This window comes from Solanum tuberosum, unplaced genomic scaffold (assembly GCF_000226075.1).
Source record: "Solanum tuberosum cultivar DM 1-3 516 R44 unplaced genomic scaffold, SolTub_3.0 scf00017, whole genome shotgun sequence".
Lineage (NCBI taxonomy): Eukaryota > Viridiplantae > Streptophyta > Magnoliopsida > Solanales > Solanaceae > Solanum > Solanum tuberosum.
Genome location: NW_006238943.1, coordinates 1,816,924 through 1,829,686, shown reverse-complemented (window position 1 = coordinate 1,829,686; position 12,763 = coordinate 1,816,924). Strand labels below are relative to the sequence as shown.

General features: G+C 35.3%; 1 protein-coding gene and 1 pseudogene across 2 annotated transcripts in view; both read right to left on the bottom strand.

The window, feature by feature from the left end:
- Positions 1-12,229, bottom strand: part of LOC102591499 (putative disease resistance RPP13-like protein 1) — a 22,156-nt pseudogene extending 9,927 nt beyond the window's left edge. Inside the window, exon 1 of the transcript XR_001475390.1 lies at positions 9,438-12,229. The product of XR_001475390.1 is annotated as a putative disease resistance RPP13-like protein 1 (transcript). The remainder of the gene's footprint in view (positions 1-9,437) is intronic.
- LOC102591840 (uncharacterized) lies at positions 4,283-8,232 on the bottom strand. Its single transcript, XM_006340215.2, has 5 exons — positions 8,147-8,232; positions 7,598-7,711; positions 7,323-7,512; positions 6,032-6,085; positions 4,283-4,536 (listed from the first exon to the last, which is right to left on the bottom strand). The coding sequence occupies exons 2-5, from the start codon at positions 7,606-7,608 to the stop codon at positions 4,387-4,389; spliced, it is 405 nt and encodes a 134-aa protein (XP_006340277.1). The 5' UTR covers positions 7,609-7,711; positions 8,147-8,232; the 3' UTR covers positions 4,283-4,386.
- Positions 12,230-12,763: the final 534 nt, after the last annotated feature.

The following is a 12,763-nucleotide window of genomic DNA, read 5'->3' as shown; positions in this document are numbered from 1 at the left end:
ATGATTCTTCTCCCTCATCTTTGCCTTCACAGCTTCCCTACTATCAACCACATTTTGCAACTCTACAACCGATAGAGATCCGTACAAGTTATGTACATCACCCAAATCTTCCATTCTCGAACCACCTAAAAGAAACTTGGCTCCCACTAACACTTGGAGGCTTTTCAACTTGCTCAGATATAGTGGCATCTTCAAGAGAGAAGTGTTGCTTATGTCAAGATGACGCAAGTTGATCAACATCTCCATCTGCAGTGGTAGCTCATCAAGATCAGCACAAGATTACAGGAGAAGTGTCACTAAGTTATACAATCCACAAATGGAATCTGGCAACCTTTTAATCTTTGTCCGAGAAATATCCAAAAATCTCAGGAGCTTTAATTCAATAAACAAGTCATTTGGCAACTCAACAATCTCATAGCGTGACAACGATAATGCCCTTAAGGATGTTAGTCTTGGCAATATGTTATGCAGCACCCTCTTGCTTAGCTGACCGTTGTTATAATAGGGCGGGAGAATGATTGGAAGTAATGTCCTCAGCTTCTCTGATTTAAAGAGTGATTTCAATTTCTCAAAGTCACCATCTTTTCCTATTGAATAGGACATGTGCCGACATTGTTCCAACATGTGCGATCCTTTGTTCTCTTCCAACCTTATACAAAGATTTGAAGATGCAATTTGGGCCAAATCATTGACGAGGTCATGCATTAAGAATCCCTCCGGTTTCCATTCAGACTCTGGGACCCTTTCGAACAATGATCTTGATCTCAACTCAAGAAAGTATTGGTTACCTGAATGCAACTGCTGTACAAGACCATTAGCAATCCACAAGTGAATAACTTGGTCCTTGCGAAATTGATAATCTTTGGGATATATTGCACAATAAGCAAAACATTGCTTCAAATGTGCAGGAAGATCATTGTAGCTCAACATCAGCGCTGCCATCATCAAGGCAACACTCTCTTTACGTGTCGTCACAATGATCTTACTTCCTATATCTCCTTGTACAAAAACATTTCTCAAGTCATCCCACTCGTTGTAGTTGTCATTCCACACATCGTCCAGAACAAGAAGAAACTTCTTTCCCTTTAATCTTTCCTTTAATTTGACTTGTAGCTGGTTAAGATTGTCATCAACCTTCAAGTCAGTTGAGCCAATTTCTTGAAGTAACCCTTTTGTTATTCTGAAAGCATCATATGCCTCAGAAACACAAAACCAAGCTTTCAAACCAAAATGGTCCTTCACCTTCTCATCATTGTAAACGGCTTTAGCAAGTGTTGTCTTACCCACGCCGCCCATTCCAACTATAGGAACTACAGTGAGCTTTTTTCCACTTGCATCTTCAGACAATAAACGGTCAATCAAATCCTCTATTTCACTCTGCCTTCCAAAGATATCAGAATCATCAACCAAAGAAGTTGAAGGTGTTCTAGTTTCTTGTTTAGTCGAAACAAAATTCTCCTTTAAGCCAAGGCGACCAATTTGCTTTTCCAACACCTCCAATGTTTCAATGGTTTCTTCCAACTTATCCTTTATGTTACGAAATAAATCATCACTCAAGCACAGGCTGAGGTCACTTACTTGTTTGTTGCTTGTTTCTGCAAGATTTTGATGCTGGCCTTCCACCTTAAGCCTCAAAGCTTCATAATTGACTTCTTCTATCAAGTTTTCAGCGCCATCTACAGCACTCTGAAGCTTATTAAACCACTGGCTCACATGTCGATTTGATGCTTGCTTATTCTCTGCATCACTTAGCACAATCTGAAGACCAAGCAAAATGTCCTGCAGCTTGTGTAAGAGTTGAACATGATCCTTATGCTTCCGAAACATGTTGAGAAGATCACCATGAGGAGCAAGCCTATCAAACAGAACATTCAAAGCTGAAGAGAGAAATGCACCACCAACTGCTAAGCCAATCTCCATTTCTGAAATCTGCAAAGCAAAACAAGTAAAGTGAGAACAATAGTTTAGAGAAGATAAATGTTTGTATGTTCAATTACTAACAACTTTACTTTACCTGTTGAATGCTAAGAGTGATTTGCAAACAAGAATGGTACAACAATAGTTTTCTACAGTGACAGCTATAGGGAAAAAGAAAAGAATTTAAGCTGTCTTTTCCACGAGTATAACTTTTCCCCCCAACAACCAGACTTTGTCTTCATAATATTTTTTTATACTTGAAAACATATCAAGTTGGGAATTTGATAACATCTAGAGGTACAGTGAAATGATTAAAAGTTCTCCCTTGTAGTTGTTTTGTTATATATAATTTTATCGTATTTAATTAGAGGTTTCGAGACAGAAAAAGTATTTGTTATTTACAATAAACCAATAAATACATGTCATATGTTCAGAAAAGACTTTTCGAATTGGGAGGATTGCCTCAAGCTTCAAGTTATTGGGTAGGTTGGAGTAAATGGATGGTTTCAAATTGGGAGGATTGACTTTTTGGTATAGTGGCAATAACGTGGAGTTATGGTGTAGAATTAAATAATTACTCTAAGCATATATAGTAAGTTCTAACGTGTACTAAGAAATTATTTATGTATTATTCCTATTTTAAAAAGGGAAAAAAGAGTTGACCTATAATTTAGTGGGGACCACATACCACCAAAATTCACATATTTATATTGGAAATAAAACTTTCGCCAACTAAGCAAAGAATCTATTGTTACCAAAATCCGATCAAGAAAAAATAATAATTAAAACTCGCTAATAGTTGACACCAGGTAGATCATTGTTTGGATGATTTTAGATGTTGAATTATCTAGAAATGCCCTCTTGTATTTTTCTTTTCTACTATACAGAAATGTGAAGACAAAGAAAGACCAAGGTAAAGAAGTAAATTTACACTAATAAAAACATTTTCTTCATATATCTAGAACCATCCATTACATTCCGCCAAGGATAAAAAGGTAAATTTGTGACTAGATCTATGAATTGGAAGTGGAATTGACTAGAATTGCATCAATGTGATAACACTCGGTCTTTCTTTTTTATTTTTTTTCAATAGTTCGATCTATCCGGAAAAATTGTCGGCCTACCCCCATTCTACCAACAAACCTTTTCTTTTAGTCGGGCAAGGACTCTCGGTTAGCCGTTTTTTTTGTTCTTTGGTCATAGTGGTTGTTTGAATCTCAAGTTCCATTGTGTTGCACTAAAATTGTAACGTTATCCATCAATGGAATTGAAACTTCAAACCCTATGAAATTTGAATTTTGAATAATATGGCTTTTAACTTGACTTCATTTCACATTTATGTCCTCCAACTTTGGTATGCACAAGTAGACAGTTTAACTTGTATAAAATTGAACAAATAGACACATGAGTCTTACGTGACATAATACACACAGGACACCACGTAAGATGAAAATTGTCATGTAAGATGTCACTTAGGACGTTTGTGTCTATTTATTTAACTTTATACAAATTTAAGTGTCTACCTGCGCACATCCAAAGTTTGAGGGCATATATATGAGTTGAGGCCAAGTTAAAGGTTATATTATTTTTATATTAGATTTAAGTTAATTTCATGGGATTCAGCCAATTGTCTTGATCGTGACTCCTCTACTCTTTTACAAAGATGTCGAGATTTACTAGTAATTTCACGGGATTCAGCCATTTTTCTTTGCACGGGAAAGCCACCGGGTTCAGAGTGGTTAAGGGAGACATATTTGAAGGATCGAATCAATAATTTTGGAAGATTGAAGGTTGATAAAAATCTTAGAATCAAGGGTCATAGAAACATAAGGATTTGTTGTTGTTGTTGCAAGAGAAACTACAGTTAAAGAATATATATGTTGAATTTAGAAGGCATTTTGATAATATAACAGTTGCCAGAGGACCTGAAGCAGCTAGCTATTACTTGAATTTTGATTCTGCTATTCAATTGAGTTCTTACTTGACAAGGTAGGGATAAAGTATGCGTAAACTCTACTTTTCCCAGACTCCACTTGTAGGATTATATTGTGTATGTTGTTGTTATTCAATTGAATTCTAATGCTTCTTCCCTATCAGGAACTTAAACAAGGATATTCGGCTCAAAAACATGCTCTAATGACCGTGAAGAACTTGAAACTTTTGATGAGCGGAGGAAAAGAAAGCAAACTTGCAATATACGAGCTTTGAAGCAGTGGCTCAATTTTCGTTCACGACGATCATTGGATTAGTCCCTGAGATGAGCAAGTCTAAGGATTTATACGTTGGGAAAACAAGGAAGAAAATGGGGCTTCAAGCTAAGTAATACATATTGTTTCATTCATGAAATTTAAGGTCATTTTGAGTGTGAGAAAATGGTGCCATTTCATTGCAAAAAATTGAGTTCTTCTACTTACTTTTTGCTGTAGAATGTGCACATGAGTTACACTGCTAAGAATATTGACAACAGATCTAAAAAGTTTCTCTTGATCTCGCAACTGTATTCATTAATGTAGCTTTCATTTTTTTCAAGTAGTTCAACCTTCCAGAAAATTTTCTAGCTCTAACCCTGACATTGATATCTAGTTGTGAATCCATGTAATCATACGATCGACATTCATCCTGAATCAACCAAATTATCAAAATAGCATGAATTTTATACACTACACAATAAAGTCACACAACTACTATTTGTCACATTAAAATAACACAGTAATAGCATCGAAACAAAGACATCTGATATTCACCAGACCTTTGTGAGCTTATAAAATTTGTAAATATCCTCAACATCATATCATCATATATCATATCATATCATCATCATCATATCATATCATATATCATCATATATTACTAAAAGTGGGAAGCTCCAAAGTGTAAAGTGGAAATACCATTTTACCCTTATACTAAAAACTTTTTTTTAAAATCATATATTATTAGTTATTATATATTAAATATAAATATTATGGGATGCTAAAAATCTACTTTCTTTTTTAATTGAAATAGTAAAATGCCTGAAGAATTTGAAAAGTCAGTTTATATATTAAATACAAATATTATGGGATGCTAGAAATCTATTTTTTTTAATGAAATAGTAAAATGCCTGAGGAATTTGAAAAGTCAGCTTTTCATTAATAATAATAATAATAATAATAATAATACCATCATATATATTATTAAAAGTGGAAAGAAATTTAGGAAAAAGTTAAATTGTTGTTTTCCCCCTATATTAAATTAAAATGTTATAAAATATCTAATTTATTAAATATTCTATCATTAATTAAGAATATCATATTAAGTTTTACAATAATATAATTAATATGTATTTGAGTTTACATACGGATGAATTAATTTCCTTGGTACTGCCACTTATTTCAATACTCTAGATTGACTTATTTTCCCATATCAATTCAATGTTTTAAAGTTCTTTTCAACTTCTAATAGTAAGCTTTCAGAATTTTATAAATAGCCAGATGAGTGAATCATGCTAGACTAGATCCATTGATGTTCTCCCCCTCCTCCTCTTCTTCTAAATTCATCTTCAATATGACTGGTAAGGGTTTCATTGATATTTCTCATATGTCGGCTCTCTTAACCATCTATTAACTTATTATTATGCTTGATTATGAATTATTCTTGGGCTGCTGATAATTCTATCACGGCATACATAGTTTCTTCCTTTATAAATTGGACATAAAATGTTAGTCCACTAGACTTTCTTATGAAAATTTTAGTTTGTCAATTATTCTTTCTTTTTCAGATCAATATATTGCTTTGTTTAACACTTTTTCATTTTGTATGCATATGATGACATGTATATTTTATTGTTTTTTAAAGTTAATTGGGTTGATATTACACATGTTTCTATACATAAGTTAGGCCTATATAAATTTTATATAATAATAAAAGTCAAGCGTGCACGTTCTCAGAACTAGTATTTCATAATAGCCAAGTGATTATAAATATCAGCAGCATCAATATTAACAAACCTGATTAGTATAGTAGTATAATTCTTTGATATTTTTTCTACGAAGAAAAGTAAATTTCATCATAGTCCATCAATGATTCATAATACAGAAATTGAATTGCAAAACTTGCAACTCACAACTATGCTCACCCGGAAAACTTTAGGAATCAGGACTGCTGAAACTTGGAAGCATCGAAAATGAAACTGTAAAAAACATTCATAAAACAAATTAGAAATCGAAAAAGTAACACAAACAGAAATCGTGTAAAATAATAAAATTGACATGCCTTTAGAGGAATATTTCTGGTCGAATTGAAGAAAGTGAATTAAACAAAGAAGAGCCAAGTCTGTAATATTTAATTGACTCGGACACACTTTATAGCTGTTATAAGATGAAATTTTAAAAATGTGTAAATGAAGAAGCATCACAATTAGGAGCTACAGGAAACATTTCTAAACAGGGAAAAAAGAAATTTATACCTCAAGCAAAGTACTTAACGGTGATCCATGTCGAAATTAATACCATCGAAATTTTCTATCTTATCACGACTTTGTATTCTTAAAAAAAGAAAATATTCATATCATGTTGAATATTATTGGTTTGGAGACGACGGGCACAATCGATTTCTCACAACTTGAATTTTATTATATCAAAGTAAGGACCCGCTTCGGTCTTACAATCTTGATCACACTTGTTGCTTGCTTCAGCAACACTCTTGACTTAGCACTCACTCTTGTTTTCTCTCTTACTTTGTTTCTTGCTTTCTTTCTTGATTGGTTGCTTACAACTCAAATGGACCACCTCTATTTATAGGTGGTGATGGAAGAATCTAGAGAGATACATACTACTCTATTCTAGAATATTCCTAACTATCTTTTTCTAGAACTATTCTTTCTAGAACATTTCTAGACTATTCTTTCTAGAATACTCATTCTAGAGATCTTTCTTCAATTCTCTACACCTCCGGAATATTCTAGATTTTTCTTGATTTATCTTAAGTAAAGAATTAAGTTGGTGATGAATTCTTAACATATCATTGGTCGTTTTTCCTTTTCAACGTTAGAGCAAACATATGCATAAACTTGGGTCAGAAAATTAATTCAGTGAAATGTGAATTAGGCGACATCAACTTAGCAAACACTTCATAAAGGCATTTGACAATTTCTCATCTTCTATAGAATCAAGACATGTATTATAACTCAATCAGAAGACATGTAAAACTAAAGATAGAAGAAGATCAAGAAAAATAAAAATTTTGGATCAGCAGATGATTTAAACAACATTCGAACAATGAAAACGATATTTTCAAAAGCAATTTTCCATTTTAAGTATCTGAATACCAGTAGAAAACCGATATACTCCAACACCATTGTGATACAAAGTGGGGCAAAACCAATTTAGCGCCGCAGTAAGAAAGGGAGAAGAAAAAAATATTTGTACCTTTCCCATCAGGTGAAGCAGGAATTGAAAACTTGGGTTGAATTCTTCTACTCTGTTGATGTCTTTTGTGTCATCAGAATTGAAGGCTTGAAGCTCATGAAAATGGGTTCTAGAGAATTTTGAAACCGTTGATTTCTCTGTTTCGCAGACAGATGACTGATGAGGGTGCCAATGAAGGAAATCTATTTTGCTGATTTATGAGAGTGCAAACTATTACTACAAAATAAGTATCTTGGTAACTGAAACACCAGTAAATCATTATTTTGTTATCTAACCTTGAATTCATCACGAGCAGTATATACTTCTTTGACTTTCACTAGCTCTGAGGTGTCACTCAAGGTTGAGTAATGGACATAATTTGGAGGAAACTTCATGATCCTAGAAGTTCTCTGCATATCAAAACCAAAAAACTGATGTAATATTCTGGATCTTTGAATATGAAAAAAAAAAAACTGATGTAATAATGCAGTCGCATCAAACTTGAAACCAATGTGGTACAACATGGCATAAAAAATGGCAGCAGGCATTCAAAGTCGTTTACACTTTCTTGAAATTTGAAGCTTGATGTAACTCTTATCAAGGTCTTGGCTACCTGATTGAGAAGAGTGAGGTTGCATTTCTTAGACCCTAACATATATTAAGCAATCAATTTTCTTGAGCAAATTATCTCAATTCCTACCTATACTAGATTTCTTTTACAAATATAAAGATTTCATCCTGATCTAAAGATATTTCGTCGACTTCAAAGAAGCAATAGATGGTACACACTTGTCAAAAAGAATTAACAAACAATCAAAATATATTAAGGAAATAGAATAACTTACATCTATCAGAGCAGCACTCGTTTTAATCATTACAGGTTTTCCCAATGAACATATATGATTTGAGCAATAGACTTACCACACTGCTCAACAAGATTTCAAAAAAGTAAAAGAATTGACAAAAAAGCAAAGGGAAGAAAACAAAAATAGAATGCTTCTGAAGAAAAAGAAAAACTTACATTTGTGAGAGCACCATTTGTTTTAACCATTAAAGGTATTCCCGATCGATCTGTATAGTGGGGATATGAGCAATTTCTGGCCAGTATTCCCCCTTGTCAAATTCTAGTAGTGGTGTGAGCAATGGACAGTTGTAAATATATAGTTTAGAGAAGGAAGATGGCATCCCTTTCACTGGAAGGGATTGGAGCTTAGAGCACTCATTAATGATCAGCTGAGAGAGGGAGGAGGGCAGTGCCGATTCAGGAAGTGATTGGAGATTAGGGAAATTCCCGATTCCTAAACTTTGAAGGGAAGTGAGGTGCGAAAGCTGGCCTTGTTCCAGCATTGACTGAATTTGATGTAAATTACCCTCAATACAAAGATGTTGAAGAGAGGTGAGGCTTTTGAGATGGTTGCTGCTTAATGTTTTCAGATTCCTTATGTTAAGTGTTTGAATAGAGGAAGGCAACTCCCAGTTCTCAGCACCAAGAATCTCTTCGTCACTGCCATCATGATAGATCCATAACTCTCTGAGACAGGGAAGTCTCTGTAAATGCCACTCCTTTCGGCCATTCACCAGTTTCTTGCACTCGCTGATCTCAAGGAATTGTAAATTGAAGGGCAATCCTCCTTCAGGAAAGGACTCTATTTCTGGACAATTACTCAGTTGCAGTACCTTAAGAGATGGAAGGAGTTCCTGCATACGTTCTGGCAGCCACTTCAGCTTTGAACAGTACCCAATATCCAGTGACGTCATCTGGGTCCCCCCACATGCCACCGATAGTTTTTCAACATTCTCAAATACCCAAATCTGGAGTCTTTCAGTCACAGTAGGAATCAAAATCCTAGTAAGGTTGTGGCACTTATATACAGACAAAGAGCGTGCTCGTAAGTGTGATATATCATCTATACAATCACATTCATGCAGTTTCAAATCCTCCAGAAACATACTCATCTCACCAACTGGCGGATCCAATTTCAATTTCTGGCAACCATCTATGTATATTCTCTTCAAGGTAGTGGGCAGTATGCTAAAAGGTAAGGAGGTAACAGAGTTACAATCCCTAATATCTAATTCTTCAAACTGCTTCATTCCCTCAAGTTGGGATCTAAACAGTTGAGCATCATCAAAAACCTTTGGACAACCACTAACTTCAAACCTTTTTAAACTTGAAAGTTGGATGGGTGTCTCCAAACTGAGTTCAGGGCAATATTTAATTGAAAGGTTCTCAAGTGTAGGGAACTCTCCATTTCCTAATACGTGCCATTGCTTCCACTCCAGCATATATTCAAATTCAAGCTTCTCAAGACAGTTAAAAGGCTTTTTGGAGGACAAACTGCCATAGAATTCTTCTGTCACCTCTGTTATTCCATGCATCCCTCCAATGTAAAGATATTTCAAAGAAGGGAGTTGTCCTAGTGCTGGCAAGGAATAACAGTCCGTGCAGTAGCTAAGAGACAATTTCACCAGCTTAAGAAACAAAGGATCAGCTAACCAATTTGGAAATGTTGTCCCTCTATATCCAGTGATTTCGACTCCTTTTATGTTTTTATGCGGGCGTAGCTCATCAAGTATGTCTCTTTCTGTTTGTGAATTGTCGGCGCTACTACTTCCATTCCACTCCAAAGATAACTTGTCAACATGATTCTTCTCCCTCATCTTTGCCTTCACAGCTTCCCTACTATCAACCACATTTTGCAACTCTACAACAGATAAAGATCCATACAAGTTCTGTGCTTCACCCAAATCTTCCATTCTCAAACCACCAAGAAAAAACTTGGCTCCCATTAGCACTTGGAGGCTTTTCAACTTGCTCAGATGTAGGGGCGTCTTCAAGCGCCAAGTGTTGCTTATGTCAAGATGACGCAAGTTAATCAACTTCTCCATCTGCAGCGGTAGCTCCTCAAGATAAGCACAAGATGACAGGAGAAGTACCTCTAAGTTATACAATACACAAATGGAATCAGGCAACTTTCTAATCCATGTCTGAGAAAGGTCCAAAAATCTGAGGAGCTTTAATTTGATAAACAAGTCATTTGGCAACTCCTTAATCTCATAACCTGACAATGATAATGCCCTTAAGGATCTTAGTCTTGGCAGTATGTTATGCTGCACCCTCTTGCTTAGAGGGTAAAAATAATTGAGACCAATACATGTCGGAAGCAATGTCCTCAACTGCTCCAATTTGTAGAGGGGTGTCAATTTCTCAAAGTCACCATCTTTTCCCATGGAATAAGATAAGTGCCGACTTTTTTCCAACATATGAGATCCTTGCTTCTCTTCCAACCTGATACAAAGTTTTGAAGATGCAATTTGGGCTAAATCATTGACAAGATCATGCATTAAGAATAAATTCTCTATGTTCCCTTCAGAAGGATTTGGGACCCTTTCAAATAATGATCTTGATCTCAACTCCTGAAAGTATTGGTTGCCTAAATCTTCAATTATCCCATCGTCCTTTGGTACGAGACCATTAGCAATCCACAGATGAATAACTTGTTCTTTCCTAAATGGATAATCTTTAGGAAATATTGCACTAAAGGAAAAGCATCGTTTTAAATGTGCGGGAAGATCATTGTAGCTCAACATCAACGCTGGTAATATGTCCTTGTCTTGCAGCTCCCATATTTCACTTCTCAGAATACGTTTCCACCCTTCAACCTCTGATTTGGAGCGTAACATGCCAGCCAGCGTCTTCAGAGCTAAAGGCAGTCCTTTGCACTTATCTGCAATTTGTTTACCGACCTCTTCAAGTTCCGGATGTCCCATAGGATCCATGTTTTCAAATGCATGTCTTTTAAATAAAGACCAAGAGGCTTCAATAGACAAATTGTCCATGCTAATCTGCTCATTTCCCATCATCAAGGCAACACTCTCTTTACGTGTCGTCACAATGATCTTACTTCCTATATCTCCTTGTACAAAAATATTTCTCAATTCATCCCATTTATTGTAGTTGTCATTCCACACATCATCCAGAACAATAAGAAACTTCTTTCCCTTTAAGCTTTCCTTCAATTTGACTTGTAGCTGATTAAGATTGTCATCAACCTTCAAGTCAGTTGACCCAATTTCTTGAAGTAGCCCTTTTGTTATTCTGAAAGCATCATATGCCTCAGAAACACAAAACCAAGCTTTCAGACCAAAATGTTTCTGCACTCTCTCATCATTGTAAACCTCTTTAGCAAGTGTCGTCTTACCCAGGCCACCCATTCCAACAATAGGAACTACAGCCAGATTTTTTCCTTTTGTATCCTTAGACAATAAACAGCCAATCAAATTCTCTATTTCATTCTGCCTTCCAAAGATACCAGCATCATCAACCAAAGAAGTTGAAGGTGTTCTAGTTTCTTGTTTAGTCGAAACAAAATGCTCCTTTAAGCCAAGGCGACCAATTTGCTTTTCCAACCCCTCCAATTTTTTAATAGTGTCTTCCAACTTCTTATTTATGTTAAGAAAGAAATCATCACTCAAGGACAGGTTAAGGTCACTTACTTGCTGGTTGCTTGTTTCTGCAAGATTTTGAAGCTGACCTTCCACTTTAAGTCTCAAAGCTTCATAATTGACTTGTTCTATCAAGTTTTCAGCACCGTCCACAGCAGTCTGAAGCTTATTTAACCACTGGCTCACAAATTGATTTGATGCTTGCTTATTCTCTGCATCACTTAGCACAATTTGAAGACCAAGCAGAATGTCCCCCAGCTTCTCAAAGAGCTGAACATCATCTGTATGCTTCTGAAACATGTTGAGAAGATCACCGTGAGGAGCAAGCCTATCAAAGAGAACATTCAAAGCTGAAGAGAGAAATGCACCACCAACTGCTAAGCCAATCTCCATTTCTGAAATCTGCAAAGCAAAACAAGGAAACACAATATGATTCTTTAAGAAGATATATCTTCAAATAGTCTCAGTTTATAAGAGCTTTAGTTTACTTGTTGAATGTTAAGAGTAATTTGCAAACAAGAATGATCAATGATTGCTCTCTCTCTCTCTTTTGCTTGTAATTAGTAAAACTGTCCTTTTTACTCTTTTCAAAAAGTATAATTCAACTAATTGAATAATTGAGGCAATAGAGGAAGGTATCTTTTGCTTTATGTCGATTCATTACTTTTGTTTTATGCACTTGTCCATTTTTCAACAGCTCATTGTATATCATGTATACGTTTTAGAATTGTGAAGAATGGGATTCTGTTCCATTTTTCCTTTTCTCTAGGTATTATTTTTTCTATGTTTACATGAGCCGATGGTCTATCGGAAACAACTTTTCTACCCTACAAGTTAGTGGTAAGGTCCGCATACACACCCCACTTGTATGTTGTTGCTTCTATTCTTCTATGTTGAAGGTCCCTATTTAGGTCCATGTACAACTCTGTCCCAATGGATAAACTGAAAACAAGGATTCACCATTTTATTGTTCTTTCAAATCAAAAAAAGAAAAATAAAGAGAGAAAAATCAAATA

Excerpts from the sequence above, each read along its gene's own strand:
- LOC102591840 (XM_006340215.2), bottom strand. Across the intron at positions 6,086-7,322 it reads TGCTTCACCTGATGGGAAAG|TTTCATTTTCGATGCTTCCA; the intron begins GTACAAATATTT and ends TGTTTTTTACAG. Across the intron at positions 4,537-6,031 it reads TGATTCCTAAAGTTTTCCGG|GATGAATGTCGATCGTATGA; the intron begins GTGAGCATAGTT and ends TGGTTGATTCAG.